The sequence below is a fragment of the Hyalella azteca genome, unplaced genomic scaffold, assembly GCF_000764305.2.
Source record: "Hyalella azteca isolate HAZT.00-mixed unplaced genomic scaffold, Hazt_2.0.2 contig15124, whole genome shotgun sequence".
In the NCBI taxonomy this organism is placed as follows: Eukaryota; Metazoa; Arthropoda; class Malacostraca; order Amphipoda; family Hyalellidae; genus Hyalella; species Hyalella azteca.
In genome coordinates this window covers 97,214-115,340 of record NW_025944985.1, presented here as the reverse complement: position 1 = coordinate 115,340, position 18,127 = coordinate 97,214, and the positions used below count along the sequence as shown (strand labels likewise).

Sequence of the window (18,127 nt, the reverse complement as noted above, 5' to 3'; positions counted from 1 at the left end):
GAGTTAATGGTGCACTGGAGGCCTTTACGCCGCTCATCTTCTGCGCCGTCGGACGCGAGCCAAATTGGCAAGGAATGTTAAATTCGCGAGCGTCTTTCATTGGGTTTTCTAGTTCAGCAAAATGGTTCATATGTGTGACGGAGATTCGGTAGCTTATATTGTTGCATTTGAGCTGCAATGTTCATTATTGAATGTAATTTAGTGAAAAAAACATCGATTATTAATTGAAGTGCCACTTCTAGTGTCTTTACCTTTTACAACATTGGTATATCAGTCATATATAAACATATACTATGTTTAATATATTTTAATAGCGATGTTATTTTATCGCACTAGCTGTTATCAAATTATTGACTGCGCCGAATAACACTGAACCCTGAATTATTCATACATCTAAAACTAATATAATAATTACGTCCGTGTAGTTATCTATGAATATTGTATTCCTATAAATGAAAAGAGTTGTGCTTGATTTATCTTACATTTCAAAATGTTCATATGTTTTTTTTTTTTGCAGTAATGTAAACAGGGGCTATTCGAGTGCGTATCTACAATACAATCTCTGTCATCTCTTAACCTGGATTAAAAAAGTATTTATTGTATCAAACAAATAGGAATGAAGTAATTGAAGCCTATTTCAATATCAATTAAATTTTGCGTTTAAAATTTTTAAATAATTTATTCAGGAATTGTGATGTTTACAAATAAGGAGTCACTTTATTTGATTAGAATTATTCTCGCAAGGATATTATGGTGCCAACCAAGAAAATGACATATAAGACTATATTCACGATTCACATGAATTATCTGCCCCAAATAAACGTTTGGCTACCAAGTAGTTATGATAAATTTTAAATCTGATAATTTTTTTCAGGGAGAAACAGGCTGCGTTGGACGCAGTTCGCCGAAGCCACCAGAGTTCACCGAACTGCTTTACCTTCATTTTTGAGGCTTGTACCTTAACATTATACCGCAATTTATTTAAATATGAATCATTTCTCTTCCTATTAAAATTTTAGTGTTCGAAAACAGTGAGTGAATAGTAGAGTTTGTGTATAGTGGTGGATATTGATAGGAAAATTTTTCTTCCTTTGCAAGCATTCAAGCAGTTTGTCTTATAATCTTAAAATGGTCTCGTTCTTTGATAGAAAAAATCGAATTCTGTGAAGTTATTTCAATATAAATCGATACCTTGCACGTACTATTAAAAATGTGCATCTGATTTGAGTTACTTGTGTCATGTGATCATATTTTGTCATTAAATAATCCTGATATTCCAACCTTTACAACCGCAAGGACAGATTATAGATGCAAGAATTGTGTTATGCTTTTAAGTCTTCTAGGTCATGTGCACCTGCGTGACAGCAAGACAGGTGTTTCAGGCAGGTGTCTCAAAGCCCTCCACTCTTCTTGATCAGCAACTGGCGTACCTGAAACCTAAATTTCAGATCGCACTTGAATGTTTTGTATCATTCATGTGAAATTTCTTTTGTGTGATTATTCTTTTTTCGGTACAGTTGCTATCAAAATGACATTAATATAATGTTTTAACATCTTTTTAGTCATTTGACGCTGCAGCTGCTGTATACTTCGTGGTGTCATAGGCTGACAGCGAACATACTATCGAAATGCCTAAATAATTTGGCAAAGAAAGTGGAGCAAGCGCCTTTTTCTATTCGAGTGCTCGCGAGTTATTATCTGTGACTTAGTTTCAGAATTGGAATGGTACTTTAAATAAATAAAACAATAAATTTTGGGTAAATGCTAAAGACATCACGAGAATAAATATCTCAGTTACCTACCTTAACATCATACAGGCAAAAATCTGTTATCTCTTGGATTCCTTCATTTTCGTGTTCACAGCATTGACTGAAATCATGAAGCAACTCGTAACAATCCTCAACAAATTTCTACGCTGATCGTTAAAAGTTGATGAAAACTATCCCCTTGTAAATTCCGCACCGGGACACGTGGGTTCACCACAGGCGCGCCATCGTTGGCCTCCCGCCAAAGTTCGGTGGTCACGTGACAGTGGGACGCCCAGTGAGTCAAGCATACGACCACCGGGGTCATTACGTCGTGCATTATTGCATACGTTGTTTACGAACTATTTCGGACACAAGTAAACAAATTCTTCATTTCTTTTGATAATATTCCTTTTTGAAAGTTACATTTGATTTTTATTAAACACACTAATGCGTTTTGGAATTTGTAACAAGGAAGTAGCCAGTATACTTGAGAAAGTTATATGTTCATTTGATCGGTAAATAATGAGAGCCGATCAGCCGTCTTAGAGAAAAAAGTTGTTATTAATTTGTTTTAATGCAGCCGACAAGATCATTGAAGAAGTCAGAAAGTTGATAATTGGTAATATTTAATAATTTATCATTATAATTGTATTATTCCCAGTACACTTTCAATCAAAGAATCTTTAAGTTCGTTGTTATGGTAGTAGAACCGTATTTTTATCTTATTGCATGTCAAATAGTACAATTGCTCTAAACGAAAAATTGTATTGCTTATATTCGTTAAAAGTTACTCTAAGAGAAAAGTTCTGACATGTCGTCATGTGTAGTGAATGATTACAATAATTTCGTCGGTTCGTGTATGGCGCTTATTTTTATAATTAGAAAACGCCTTCATCAATGAAGTTAGAAGTGTCTTCCATCAAAAATCGCAATTCGTTTGAATGTTCAGGGCGTTAGGATAGGAACGCTAAACGGGTATATTTACATAGATCAATTTTATTAGAATGAAAATTTGGTATTAAAGTATGTTGTACTCGTAACAGGCGTGAATTGCGATTTCTATCAATGAACGTATGATCATAAACATGGTTGCAATGGCTGTCTACGAATGATCAAAATTCACAGGCTTGAGCATCAATTGTGTCGTTCGTTATCTGCGCAACACTGGGCGGTTGCGAGTTTCGTTCGTTTTCTACGCATTTCGTGTGGGCAACTGCAGTAAAGTGCGTAGCCAAGGGCTGCATGTGTGCAACTGCACTGCGTCCCACTTAACCTATTTAATTCTCAACGAAGAATTCTTTCTCGGTGCATTTTTTCGCTACTAGAAATCAGGTACGGAAGCATTCTTCTTACTTGAACTGAAACTTGCGAGTTGATACGCATCATATTTATTTCCCTTTCCACGTTCATACGTTTATGTTGAGAAAGGTTAATGCAAAGTAGGTGTTGTTTTTAAATGTCAAATAACTTGATACAAATTGTTGTCCAGTAATAAATACACAGTTATAGCATAACAATTATACAAATAGAAGCACTGAATGATTAATTGCATCATAACTAATTTATAACCAGTAATCTTTCCTATATTTGAAGAACAGCACAAGTGAAGACTAAATAATTCAAATTCATTTAAACATTGAACAACATAAATCATGTTGTGCCTGTATATTTTCTTCTTATCCTATTTTTCTTGTAATTCTTCCGTTACATAATTCCTGGCACGAGACCAGTCCACCTGGCAGCGCGCGGGCTCTTATTTACAGACCGGGGTTTCCCCGCCACTTAGAGCCGTTATATTGGAGGCCAGAAATAACGACCACGATGCTGGTGCGCACATGGGGAAACTTGGCTACTGTTTTCCGTTAAGATTTTCATTGATAGTGCACGCATGCCGTAAATTATGTGTAGGTATAAACATGCTGCACTTTACCAACATTTTTAGCGCATTTTTCCATTTATGGAAAAAATGCATTATTGTGCTCGCCATGTCCGTCCGTCCGTCTGTCTGTCTGTCCGTCTGTCCGTCCGTCTGTCCGTGACCTCAAGTTTTCGTCGACGAGAAAATGCGCTCTCTGTCACTCACTGCAGTGAGTACTGAGTTATATTTTTGTTAAGATTTACGCGATAGCGCATGTAGGCAATGAACTTGTACATGCACATGTTGCAGTTGCTGCACATTCAAAACGCTCAATCGGAATTTACATTATATTTTCAGAAATAAAGTGAAACCATGTTTTGCTCAGCGACTAGTACGTTGTACTACGTTCAAGGTCAGTTTGTGATACCGCGAACCATAGCAGGTAACTTCAATACTGCAATTAGTTGTTAAATATAATTCCCTAATTACAAGTACATGTTCAGGCTTATATAACGGTGTAAGCGTTAAATAGGCCGTAGGCCTGTTGCCGATGCGTAACATCGCAGAGTATTCACAGCTTGTTGCTGTCTCGAACACGTAACAATCGGCCTCCTCGCCGATTCTGACCAGAAACTGGCGCACATATCTGGGATCGAACCCGCACCTCTCTGATCAAATCCTTTTTACTCTAAACTGAAACCACTGGGCCATCGGGCCATAACCACTGGGCTTTCCAATTGACAAGAGATGAAACTTCTTTGTTGGTTCTCCTAGAACGGATGCGTATGTATCCGCATTTTCGTAAGACATTTACCCATTGTTCTGCAGTCTCAAAAGATGCGCACAGCGTTGTTTCGTGAAGTTCCATTGAAACGATCAAGCTCAACTTCTCTGTCATTTAACGGACATTCAGGACCTCTGATGTAAATCAGATCAGTCCTCTCAAGGGGCGCTGTCAGTCGCATGCAGAAACCAGAATCTAGTGAATAAATAACGAATCTGTAGAGCTTTACTTAGTTATTAAATTTCGACGTTTAGTTTTGCACTTGCTAAGGACCCAATGTTGACCAAGAGGTCAATGCAACAGCAGTTCAGAAAAGCTCACCGCGTTTTATTTTTACAAGAAAGACGAGAAAAACTTTGTTGTGTATAAATTCCTGTTATTTCACATTTTCACTGACAAAAATAAAGTTGGTCATGAATTATAATTGATTTTTTTGCCTCTAATGTGCCCGTTGCCAGCACCAGCTAAATGCGGAGTATAAATTTTGAATGAGAGTTTGACAAATTTGCAGAACATTTATAATATCTTCCATCAAAATCACTTGCAGGTGTTCGATGATGTTTAGGTATGTAAATCAAAACAAATTTAAGTTGGATTAATTGTGTTATAACTTATTGATTACATGTAATAAGGATAAAAATAGCAGAAATTAAGTATGTCCTCCTATGTAAGCCTAAATAACTTGAACATTTGCACAAGTTAAGGTAACTTTCATAGAAAGTACTATTCAAAGTATCATAGATAAGTGGAATTCTAACGCCTCAACTGGCAGAATAACTGCCTACAATTTAAAGCTTGTACTATACAAACTAACCTGAGTATGCTAACTGCATACACCCGTGGCCGTGGCCGTCAAAACCAAGCACCCAACAGAGTAAAAACAATTTCCTTATGCACTAATTATGAGAATATATGTGAGGAAAATCCAACGGTTGATTTTTCGTTTTTAAACCACATAACTCCCTTACAGGGACACAACTCTAAACGAGAAATCAAAAAATTTCTACAGTTACATACGAGTGATAACTCGAGCAATCATGGTACGCCATCATTAGAGCTAAATATACCTACATTCCATTATTCGAGAATTTGTTAGAAGCAAAAGCGGTGTCAAACTTCGAAATTTTGAGGAACGAAAGACCATTACCAAAAACCTTCTTTTGTTCGAAGTTGGGTAAACGTTTCTTCAAGATCTAATTCGGAAGATAGTAACAAACGTTTTGCTGCCGGCGTACTGTAATTCTTCCGAATTCAGGAATCTTCCCTGTGAGTAATTTATAACTTTGGACTAAATCAATTCATGAGGGCTGGGATTGAGAAGCATTTTCTTATCGCTAATGAGACCTCAGTCTCATCATCCTGATTTCAATCCATTACTTGTAAAATGCTGTGGCTAACAGGAGAAGTTTTGAGGATCGGTACAATGCTCTCCATTGAAGACATAATTTCCAGGGCAGTTGTGATCGCTGAGTTTAGAACCTTCCCTGCAGTAGTAAAAAGCCCGACAGTTAGACTTATCAGTTATGTAGTAGCCATCAAGCTTGTTGCTGCAGTCAGGAACTTTGGGTCTGGACGAACAAATGTAGTTCTGACTGTCAACGCAATTTTCTCCATTAAACACCAGTCCCGAAGCACACTTGAAACTCTTGACGAGTCTATTTTGGCGGCAGAGGAAGAACCCACGACATTCTTTGTCGTCCCCAGAGTAAACCCCATCCGGTCTCTCGGCACACGACACGTTGTTCTCGGTCCAGCACGAGAAGTTCCCTGCCCTGACGCACTCGTAACCATCAAAGATGTGGCGTGCTGGACACACTTCGACCTGGACCAGGGCAGCGTTGAAGCATCTGAAGTACGCGTGGCATGGCGCTCGTGGCATCGCATGCTTGCCGTTCTGCCGGCCCTCGCACACGCGCTCGTAGCACACGCTGCGTGAGCTGCTCACGCATACCTGAGCCAGGAGCGGTTGAAGGCATGTGATTCAGTGTAACATTGTTATCATAAATGAATTTCATCGCAAGTAAATAAAAAAATATAGTTATTAAATTGCAGGGCTTGTAAATTAATTTTTGGACGCATGAAGCAGAAGCAAATTTACTGATAAATATTTCGCATTTATCATGCCCAAATAAGCTGGCATAGCTCCACCCAATTCTGAAATATCAAAATTAGGAGTTTTGAACGTTAATGAAAGTTCATCTTGTTGGTAACAATCCGATTATATAATAATATTTAACAACATTTTTATTATTATTATTACGCGATATTTAGAGCATCAATGCAACACAATAATTCCCACCTTTTCCATGTAATCGAAGATGGTGCCACTGGGACAAATATTATCAGTCCTGAGACCATCCTTGCAGGTGAAGTAAGCCGTGCACCCCGACCCCTCGACCGGGTGGGGACCGTCCGGCAGTCCCCAGCAGGATGGGGGGGAGCAAGTGGTCCTCAGGCTCGACCCACACGAGGATGTGGCGAAGTCCCACAGCGTCCCGCGGTCACAGCGGCCTGTGGCCACAACTTCGTCGTCGTGACACCTGGCAAGATGCCGAGTTTCAATGATGGAAAAATAATTTCTTAAGCAAAGATCTTTTATCGTGAATAAAAATTTTTTAAGCAACGAAGTGTTATTCAAGTCTATAATAATGGTGAATATAATTTCAAAATCAATCGTATGAGTAACATAAACAGGAGAAAATTTCAAACTTGAATGTCATCAGTCGTTCAGAAAAAATTTTATAATCAACGGAAAAGCTATCAAAGAAACTTGACATTCATAATTATGATAACTTTATGATTCAGATTATGATCATGACAACGCGAAAGCTGTGAATAATCAACAATGCCAGCGATTACTCAAAACACAAGGACTCATATGCGATCAGTGAAACATATAGAATTATAAAAAATATGAACTCAATTTAAAGTGAAGAACCATAATTTACGACTAAACATTACGAAGGGATGCTTAGAATTAGCGATTACAAAAATCGTGATATAGTTGAATTATCAGGAATGGTAATACTCCACATGAAATCATGCCTTCTGTAAGTATTATAAATATCACATCATAATTAATTGCTTCATTGTATCCTCGCACTAACTGAAGTACTTGTTTTTTTTTTCGAAAAATCAATCATTTCTATGATATTTCGAACAAAATTTACAATAACTGAACATAGATATGAATGATCAGTTGCTCGGTTTACCGATAGTAGGATCTGCATCCATCCGCGTAATCCGGATAAAATCCATCTGTTTGATTGCGACATTTCCGGGTGTGCGGAAAGAGCGCCGGACACGACACAGACCGCGCGGGCTTGCATTCTTGTTCTTCTCGGTCAAATTTCTGACCGACTGGACACACGTACGAGAACACGCTGCCTCCCAGGCACCTGGAGCATATGGAGCAATTAGACATGCAAAGCTATTAACAAAATATTAATGTTAACTGCGAACGACTGTGGCAAATCTGAACTGGACATCTTACATCACAAGTGCATGGACTTATTGCTACGAATGCTCTAGCTAATTTTCTTGCCAACTCTTAATCGTGAACTTTGATGTAAACATTAATGTATTTGAGTTTTGCACGCACGATTTTTATGAAAATACCGAGTGAATTAAGGTTCTCAGTTTTGCGAAGTATGAGAATAATCAATTTACTATGCAATTAAAATGAATAAAAAATGTACACTTAAAATCCTTTGGCCTACATCGATTTACTAGTAGGTAAATGTCCAAATTTAAGTAGGGTTACAAAAATATACTATAATATGCCGGTTCATAGATTAGTACCTAAAGTAGGTAGTAAATGAAGCAGGTAGTACCTGAAGTAGGTTGTACCTGTAGTAGGTAGAACTTCAAGTTGGTATTTACCTGAATTGATAAGTACGAGAAAAATAAGGTATCTGTATTTGGTGGTACCTGAATTAGCCATTACTTGATTAACTACTACCTGAATTAGGAAGTACCAGAAGAATATTGTGCCTGTAGTTTGTAGTACCATAATTAGCTAGTACCTGAAGTAGGCGGTGCAGGAGGACTGTAGGTCAGGGTAGGCGCCGTCTCGCCTGCTGGTGCAGGAGAACGTCCTGAAGTGACTGAGCTGCGACATCTGGGGCAGCACCACCGGGCCCTCTCGCAGGGCGAGGAGGAAATTGGCTAGGCTCTGCAATGTCCAATTGTTACATTTATTATCATGATCTAGAAATTGATAACAGTTAGAAAATATTTGAAGAAAATTAATTAGGTATGTTCTCCCTTTATGTTCACTGTCTTAAAAGCAATAATCAATCTTAAGGCTTCCCGAGTTCACTTGAAAACCATTCTTTACTCTCTCAAACCGATTTCAGCATATGTTTGCCAAGGGAGCTAATATGTGCAATCAAGAATCTGAAAATGCTCCACTAAACAATTTTTTCACTTAAAGTCTTGGTAGGTACAGTAACTTAAACTAATGTGTTTCAATCAAGTACGGTTTCATTGACAATTTTTTCGAGTACAAACGCCAATGCAAAAATTGAAACAAAAATTTTGAATTTGAACTTTTTACCGCAAGCGCTTTCGAACATTCAAGACCTTCTCCATTGAAGTCAGGGAACCCGGATGCTCGATGTAGAGAAGCTCGACAAAGAAATCAGCACAAACAAAAAAAATGTGAAGGTGTACATGGAACTGTGCGTATATGTGAACCAACACTGCACAACTGAAGCCTAGCGCACCAACACTGCACAGTTGCAGCCTAGGCTCCTAGCGCACCAACACTGCACAGTTGCAGCCTAGCGCACCAACACGCACAGTTGCAGCCTAGCGCACCAACACTGCACGTTGCAGCCTAGCGCACCAACACTACACAGTTGCAGCCTAGCGCACCAACACTCACCAACACTGCACAGTTACAGCCTAGCGCACCAACACTGCACAGTTACAGCCTAGCGCACCAACACTGCACAGTTACAGCCTAGCGCACCAACAGTGCACAACTGCAGCCCAGGGCATAAGAACAGTGCGTTTTACATGGTTTGCAGCTTTGCAGAACATTCAAAAAAAAACAAGAACGAAGAAAATTTTCCCTGTTGGGCAAAAGCTAGTTTCTGTTCTCAAGTCTGCTAATATTTCTCAACTTGCTTTCAGGTTTCAATCACGTATCAACTTAATAGCATTTGAAGTACTAGGATGATTTTACCAACAACATTAAGCACCGGAACACTAAAATGATTTTACTAAAAATTCAAAATATCCTTTAACTTGGATTGAAGCAAAGTCCTTGATGAAATTTTCCTCTGAATTTCTTCTACGTGACATATCCCCGTTAAAGAATTTTTGTTGCTTCAAAAACCAAACTACCAAAAAAAAATTCGATGAAAATGCGGCTTAACGCATTTTAACTATTAACAATTTTAGCCACAGCTCAGGGTTCCAAAAACCTAGTCTACAAATTATAGGATTGTACTCAACAAAAAAATATCAGTAACACTGTTAATTCGGAGCGGCAAGCGGATGTTCCAATGAAGGTCCATTGAAATTTTTTCCTAGGCGCCACCGGCCCAGTCAGGTCCTAAAAAAAATTGCAAAAACCAGCATTTGAAGATCAATTAGGAGCAGGATGTGAGCCCCGTCAAGCGGTTCATCGATTGTATTTTAACTTGCGCTTCAGACACATGAATATCTGAGTAATTTTCTGCTGTTAAAGAAACGCATAATATTCATTCATGCCTCGTGTTATGAAACACTTGGGTAAAATAGATATTTTTGCATATAATATAGCCTTTATTTTCTATCAATGATGATATGTATCGACATAATTCAAGCTCTTCTATTAATTTAAGATTGTGCTTAGAAAATTTCTGTGCCGCCATTTAATGACATAATTCTTACGAAATATTCGTATGAACCATAACTGGTGCTTTATAGGGAACCCAATTCCAGGTATATACGCATGAGCTGGGAACCTGGAACTTCTTATTCGAGGCACGATCCAAGCTTTGGCTGGAGTATAATGAATGCATATTGCATAGGTATCATAACTCACGAAAGCATTATGGCGTTCGAAGGGACTGCATAATGCTTGCCGGGTTCCATCTCATTTCTATTTATGATGGAAATACATTCCGTAACCCCTCACTCTGTAATTTTATTTATTTGCCAGTCAACATGCAAGAATTAACTTAGCTTTCAAAGAACTAATTCCTCAACAACGAGTCGAAAGAAACTGCCGCCTTAAGCCATAGTTGTTCCAGGTAGCTGAAGAATATACGTTCCAGACACGAGACAGTCTGCAATCTCGAGACGAGACTCAAGAGAGTTTAACGGGGACGATGCTGCTTAAATCGTCTGCTGAGTGAGTCAAGACGAAGCATGGCAGCCGAAAATTGCAATTTATTACCTCCTGTTTGTGCACTGAATGTATTAGTCGCTTAGGGGGAAGCAGGAAGTACTCTGAAGATTAGGATCGGTGAGGTATTGTTTTGAAAAAAATAAATTGCAATCGAAGATAGGACTTCGCATTGCGGACGTCAGTGAATTAAAAAATATAACTCGGTACTCATGCACGGCATTGAGTGACAGAGAGCGCATTTTCTCGTGCATAAATCAGTTTTCATTGCGATTAGTACAGTGCATTAGAGCTAGAGATGTCGTATCTTTGATACAGGCATGCCCGCCTCTTAAAATCGACGAAAACGTGAAGTCCCGGACGGACAGACGGACAGACAGACAGACGGACATGGCGAGCACAATAGTGCATTTGTTCTATAAAGGGAAAATGCGGTAAAAATGCTGAACTGGAGTTCAGCAATAATTTTTCTATTTTGTTATTGGACCCAAATTTTTACCGAAAGATGCGTATATTGCAAATGCAGTCTAATTAGAAAGAAATTTATTTACGCATCCTTAACTTATCCGTACCTCAATTCGCCAATCTAGCAACCACAAACCAATGATTCGTAATCTACTATAGATGAATCGATTACAAAAGTTTTATGCAGTAACATGTTTTTTTCTGACAATAATATTTTCCTATTTCTTTAAAGGTAATTAGTTATCATCTATTTTGTATATTTAATGTAAATAATTCGTGACCATGTTCCGGGTCATTTAAATTTTGCCCAGTTCTGGAATCGCTTCTGCCGAAATCGATTAAAGAATGTTCTCATGCTTATGTTTTCGAGTTCAAGACTAACTTGTCGAAGCCGCGAATTGCGGTCAATTTTTTCCGAGAGATAGGTAACTAACAGAGGGATTATTAGAAGCTGTAAACAAATTCAGAATTTATATATATCATATCAGTTTAATTTCATTGAAGTGAAGCGGAACAAGCAACCGGGTACAACAAATACATGAATGATCATGACACGTGAATTACTTGGTGTACAAAAAGTGCCCTTCAGTCATGTTAGTGTACATGCTAATAACGTGTATCTTTTTATGCTATAGATTTTTCATAAAAAAAATTAGTAAATAACCCAATAAATATTCAAATCCAATAAAAATATTGAATCAAATAAATAATGATTCGTTTTTAACGAATCAGCTTTGGTGAAGTGAAATATTCCAAAATTATTGTAAATTTTGAAACATCGTCTGAACAAGTAACTTCCCTTGTCAACCAAATTATGTATAAATATAAAACAGATATGAATGCAAGTTTAAAAAAACTCTCTGATTGAGATCACTTACATGAAAAAAACTCACCGCACGAATATAATTGAATAATTTCGGTCTAAGCTTCTCCGAGTAGCCGTGCACGTCTAAAAGTTTGATATTAACATTGCACATAAAGTAAGATCGTAAAAGGTGCAAAGCCAAAGTTTTTGGCAACAAAACTTGGAGATCCTGAAATCGGGATGCCATACGACCACCCCCCATCGTGCAAACAAGATGACGATGCCCAGCTTTAGGTGAGACAGATAAATATAAAATATATTATTTAATGGGTACGTCGATCATGTTATGAAAAACATACAATGCATGGGTGCAGTTGATCGAACTGCGCAAATGTGATTTTAGCCTCGATCGGCATTCAGCTATAAAAATCAAAGCTTCAGAATAAGACAAAAATTGTATCTGAAATGACGACGTGCGGCACTGCAAACGTGGAAAAAATGCTGTCAATGGGCGGCGAACTTGCATGCTTCGTATGTTAAGTGGACTTGAATTTACGTAGAAAATGTTGGCTGTTTGACCCCAGCGACGGTATGAGAGATAATACTTCCGCAAACCTGACTGCATCCGCAATCGGTTGGCAGTGCATGCTTGCATGCTTTCCACATTAGAAACCAAAGTCGCAAATTTTCTTATGAATCAAGTGTGCATTAAATTTCAGATCTTTAAATGTATAAACTTGGTCTTCTACGCTATATCTTTTGTAAACCGCTTGAATTTAACGCAGGTGTTTAAAAGTAGTCGACCTTATGTAAACTCAAACTAAAAAATAAAATGTCATACAACTGAGACAACCCGTGTATAAAAAGACACTTGACAAATCCATCAGCGCATGACGTCCATCACGCGGGCACTGCGCAGCGGCGGCGGTTACGTGTGTCCGCAATCCCGGAACTAGGAATCGAATGAAGCATCAGACTACATGTTGAAGTACAATTCAGGTAAATAAAGCCTCAATAAGCTAGATATCTTATTTACAGTACAGTTTTAGGGTATGTTGAAAACCATAAAAATTTAACTTAACGACATATCATCTGAATCGTGTGTCCCGTTGAATTCATAAATTATTGACAACACGAAAATATATGAGGCGAAAAAATCGACCCACTCATGAACCCAAATTGGACACGCCCACTCATGCATGAACCTCCATACTTCCAGCCTTAGGAGCTGGCATCTAAATCTTCATCATTTATGCACTGGAGTGGCGGTTCAGCTAAAAGATGGCATGTCATGTTACTCCGTATAAACCACGCAGCGGCAGAGACGAATTTATTTCTCCTTCGTTCTCTATACCGAGCGGTGATCGAGCAGTCGTTAAACCTTATAAGTTGCAGGAGTTACTTCTTTCATTCTCCATGGAACCTGCTCTCGTTCCTCCTATACATGGCATTGTTCACAGGAGGTATCATGGATGCACATTCCCGACGAGAGGCTGGAACTTGTATGGCTCATTCCAGCGCATTCCAAGCACAAGAAAAGGCGCTGCCGGGCAGTGTAAGTGGCTCTGCCGACAGCGGCCTCTATATTTAGCTAAGAATTTATTCATCTTCAGAATATTATGCGTGTACTTGACTCAAGTATATTGAACTGCATAGAGCAAGCCAAAATTTATATTGTACCTTTCTGGAGAATTGTACTGACAAGGATGAGTCGGTAGCGGTTAGAAGCGAAAAATTGCAGCATTGATAATAATCTGTTAAGAGAACTCCCACCGACTCGGTCGGTTCTGAAATATGCAAGTCATCTCGCCTCGTATCTTCGCCGCGTGCTCGTTTTTGGCACAAGCTTGAGCCGGATGCTTAAAGTTTCAAGCTCGGGTTTTTATCCAGCGCGAAATTCGTGGTTGTTAACGAAAATTCCAAATAAGGTGATCAATATCCCTTTGTTAATTGAGTTAATCTACTGAGCTATCAAAAACAGCAGACACAAACCTCAAGCTATCGCGCGTAAACCACAAGATAATTATGCAACATTTTTTAGTCCGATTTTGCGATAGAATCGAGAAAAATTAGGGCCATCGAGACAGTTTTTCAAGCCGGATTCAGGATACGAGGCAGCTGCCAGACCGGCAAATAAGACCGATGATGAAGAATCTTGTGTTCCACAGATCACTAGATAGCAGAATAAGGCAATAGGGTCGAATTGCTACGCTGGATAAGGTTAATAATATATATTTAAATTACTTTTTTGCGTTCTGAAAAACTGGCATCCGTGCTAAAATGTTATAAGGGACACTGTTCTAAACCGAACGCATTCCTTCAAATCATGTACTATGCTCAACTTCGGCACAGATTTTTCAAAATCATTTCGAAGAGACATCTTGAAGCAAATAATACATTATTTACTCAAATGAAGTTTCTTTCAAAGTTAAAAACTCCTGTCTTTCAATGAAAGTTTCATACAACATTATTAGATTTGAGTTTTATCAAATCGAAATTCACGTAATATCTCATTTGAACCTATTACTCCTCCTTAATCTTCCGTCAATTGCCTTTAAATGAGATTGCAATTAACTCCTCTACGTCACCTCCGTTTAAGATCTAACAAACATGACATTGAGTAGCGCAAAATATAGACATTGAATAAACAAGGAAAAAGAATTCCCAGTTACTGGAAAGACGCCATAAACTACACTCGGTGCGGACGGCACAATGGCTGCATGGTATTTCCTCCGTGATGAGAGATGTGCGTGGGAAGGTCGAGTCGAATACTCACACGGATGTTGCTGCAGTCCTTTATTGCTTACAGTGATTGTTGGACACTTAAGAAGGTGGTCATTATTTTGGCTTGCTTTTATAGAGACATCAATAGTGTATGAGTGTATGTTTTAATACTAGGAATGATCTGTTTTCGGGATCATACGGAGAACACAACCTATTGTTCTGCAGTTGGTCAAAGTCGTTTCTTTTTTTTGCTATGAATTTAATGCAACTCAGAGTTCATTGTAAGTGCAATAATTAATATATTGATCTAAGAATTTTGAAATTAGAATTATATTGAATAGATCGATACATCCCCGCAAGCAGAATACAATTAAAGTACACCCCTCATTTACATAGTTGAAAATGCTAGGAAGTTTCAATATTATTCACGTAGTTGTATTTCCAGGTTAAATAAGTTGTAATTGTAAAAATTGGTAAAGTCAAACCATCTCAAACAAGGGGAAACTGCCCATCTTAACTACCCTTAAGTCAACGTAGCTACGCAGCTCTCAACATCGTCACGCGAGTTCAAGCGTCGTCGTGTAATGACCAAGAAAAAGTGTGTGCGTAATTGCCTGGATTGCCTTTTGGGCGTATTAAAAAAACGCCGATTACTGCGTAGCTCAGAATGCGCCCATTCGTGCGTAGCTTAGAATACGCCCATTAGAGACGCACAGATCGCTACATGCTTCTTGCTAATTACATTTCGGGCAGATTTTTGGCAATCACTTCCGCGACTGGGGCGCGTTGTCCAAGTCGACCCTACCATATAGGGTCGGCTTATAGCCGGCTTACAGCCGGTTTACAGCCGTACGCAGGTCGAGGTGCTGGCACATGATTTCGATGGCACATAATTTCGCACACATCAATCATCGGCAGCCATCATCAATGTATAATGATGATGCTACATCATTATACCTTGAAAATTACGCATATTCTCACACATGAGAAAATAGAAGATGACAGTATGTAGAATTATAAGAGCTTAATTGTAATGATTCGTTTGCTCTCAGATTTATTTTTCAATTACAATGGATAAAAGTTATAAAGTTAGTAAGAGTTCAATTTAATCACACTTACCATTGGTGACGGTGTGGCGGCCATGAACTGCAGCTCAAACGCGAGCAGCAACAACCCCAGCAGCCAACCTGTGATGAGATTAAAACTTAAGTTATACTGCAGTGACTTATTGAAGTGTCTTTTGATACTGAAGTGTCCTTTTATTAAGTTATACTGTCTTTTTGAACGTTGAAACCAAAATACATAACGCACACTTTTTATCTCGCACATTTTTAATTAATCGAATTGTAAATAAACGATCAAATGACATACCGAAATTGTTTTTTGTGTTTATTCACTGATATTATTCTATGGAAAATAATTTCTTCGGGCGTATAATGGACATTTAGTGAATATAATGTTTTCGTTATATTTCAAAGCACACCTTCTTGAGATGGTATGTGGTACTTGCATGTCAATACCTGACATGGTGGCGGTAAAGTAATGTCTCCCAAGATAGACTAAATTAATGCCTATTTTGATGAACGTTACAAAGGGACCTGCTGAGTATACAGATGCCGCATGCCCCATGCTCCTCCTCCTGAGTCACCTTGCTGATTCTCGACACAGTTCTTACCGAGCACATCCGGCTGCCAGTTCCGCATTGCCTGGCTCGCTTCAACTAACATCGAAGCGAGTTTCATGAGGCATAGCCATCTGTCTGCTACCCCTCAAGACAGTGCATCAAGACAGGGCATCAAGACAGGGAAAGAACCATCTGTCTAATACTCTTCAAGGCAGCGTATCAAGACAGGGATAGAACCATCTGTCTACTACTCTTCAAGGCAGCCTATCAAGACAGGGAAAGAACAATCTGTCTACTGCTCTTCAAGGCAGCGTATCAAAGACAAGGAAAGAACCATCTGTTTACTACTCTTCAAGGCAGCGTATCAGACAGGAAAAGAACCATCTGTCTGCTACCCCTCAAGACGGGGCATCAAGACAGGGAAAGAACTATCTGTCTACTACTATTCAAGGCAGCGTAGCAAGACAGGGAAAAACCATCTGTCTACTGCTCTTCAAGGAAGCGTATCAAGACCGGAAAAGATAAGAACCACGTGTCTACAACTCGACAAGACAGGAAAAAAATACACCTATACGCTACCCTTCAAGATAAGCTATCTTTCTCATTTACAAGGCATTCATTTTCTCAAAGTAGTCGAAAACTTAGCACCTCATTTTGTATCACATGTTAGACTTCTTGATCTATTGAAACACGGTCGAGTTTGAGATAGCATAAAGCTTGCCATTTAGTTGTAAAATATAATAAATTTTCTAATAACTACAATGATATGGTAGTTTTTTTATCTGGAAGAAAATTTCGCTAATTCTCAATCAAATTGTGCTTATTGTTTTTGCCTAGATTTTTAAAACATAACGACGAACAACCTTCGTTCTATGTTAGTAAAATATTATTTCATTGACAAATCCTTCACTCTTCTAAAAACATCTGGACATCAATAGAAATGATGCAACCGTAGAATTGTTCCAATGCAACCTAAGATAAAAATAACACTGTCATGGCATTAGAGAGAGGCTTTCTCTTACAGAAAAAAACGGTTAATCCAAAGGTGGTTGTGTGTAATCGACGAATGCGCCTTGCAAGTTAAATTTCTTAAATATTGCTTCATTGATTTTACAATTACAGTGTACGCAAGCCGATTTACATAAAAAAACATTAGAACTGAATTATATGCTCAATTTTTTATGAAAAATATAATCAAAGTCAGTTTACTTACCTGAGTTCCACCAAGAACAGGTCATAGTGACTTCGAAACTATCACAACGGTTTCTTTTACACGCGTTTTTATGTTTATTCTACTTGCCAAAAAGTAGTAGATCAGAAAGATATGATTGAGTATCATCAAATGAAATTGTATTAGCTTCAAGTTGAATTGGAGAATCTTTGCAGAACAACCTACACCAACGAAGACCGAAGTGGCATTCGCGCTCACTACTTAGCACCGCTCCGCACTTCTCGTCCGCCTCCGATACCTAAGACGTTTTCACACAGACTGAAGTGAAACGTTGACCTGTTCAAGTATCATTGTCCAAGCGTCACTATAAGCATCAGAGCATCAACCGAGTGTCATTCTAGTCTTGGTGACTATCCTTTCGATTCTGATGGACAACAATTATTGGACGTATAAGAAGAAGCTTATCAAAAGGTAACGCTCATAATCGAAACTCAGCCCGGAATGGAAACTCTAATTGATCACAAATTCTTTAGTCATTACAACAATTCTTATAATGCTCCATATTCAATTAGGAAAAACAAAGAAACGTTTTAAATTTTTAGTTCGTC

General features: G+C 38.5%; 1 protein-coding gene across 1 annotated transcript; it reads right to left on the bottom strand.

Annotated features, from left to right (window-relative positions):
- Window positions 1-4,974: 4,974 nt before the first annotated feature.
- Window positions 4,975-17,826, bottom strand: LOC108670491 (peritrophin-48-like). Its single transcript, XM_018157966.2, has 6 exons — window positions 17,562-17,826; window positions 15,844-15,911; window positions 8,416-8,564; window positions 7,603-7,788; window positions 6,690-6,930; window positions 4,975-6,341 (listed from the first exon to the last, which is right to left on the bottom strand). Exons 1-6 carry the CDS (start codon window positions 17,584-17,586, stop codon window positions 5,784-5,786), a joined length of 1,227 nt encoding a protein of 408 aa, XP_018013455.1. The 5' UTR covers window positions 17,587-17,826; the 3' UTR covers window positions 4,975-5,783.
- Between the last annotated feature and the right edge of the window lie 301 nt (window positions 17,827-18,127).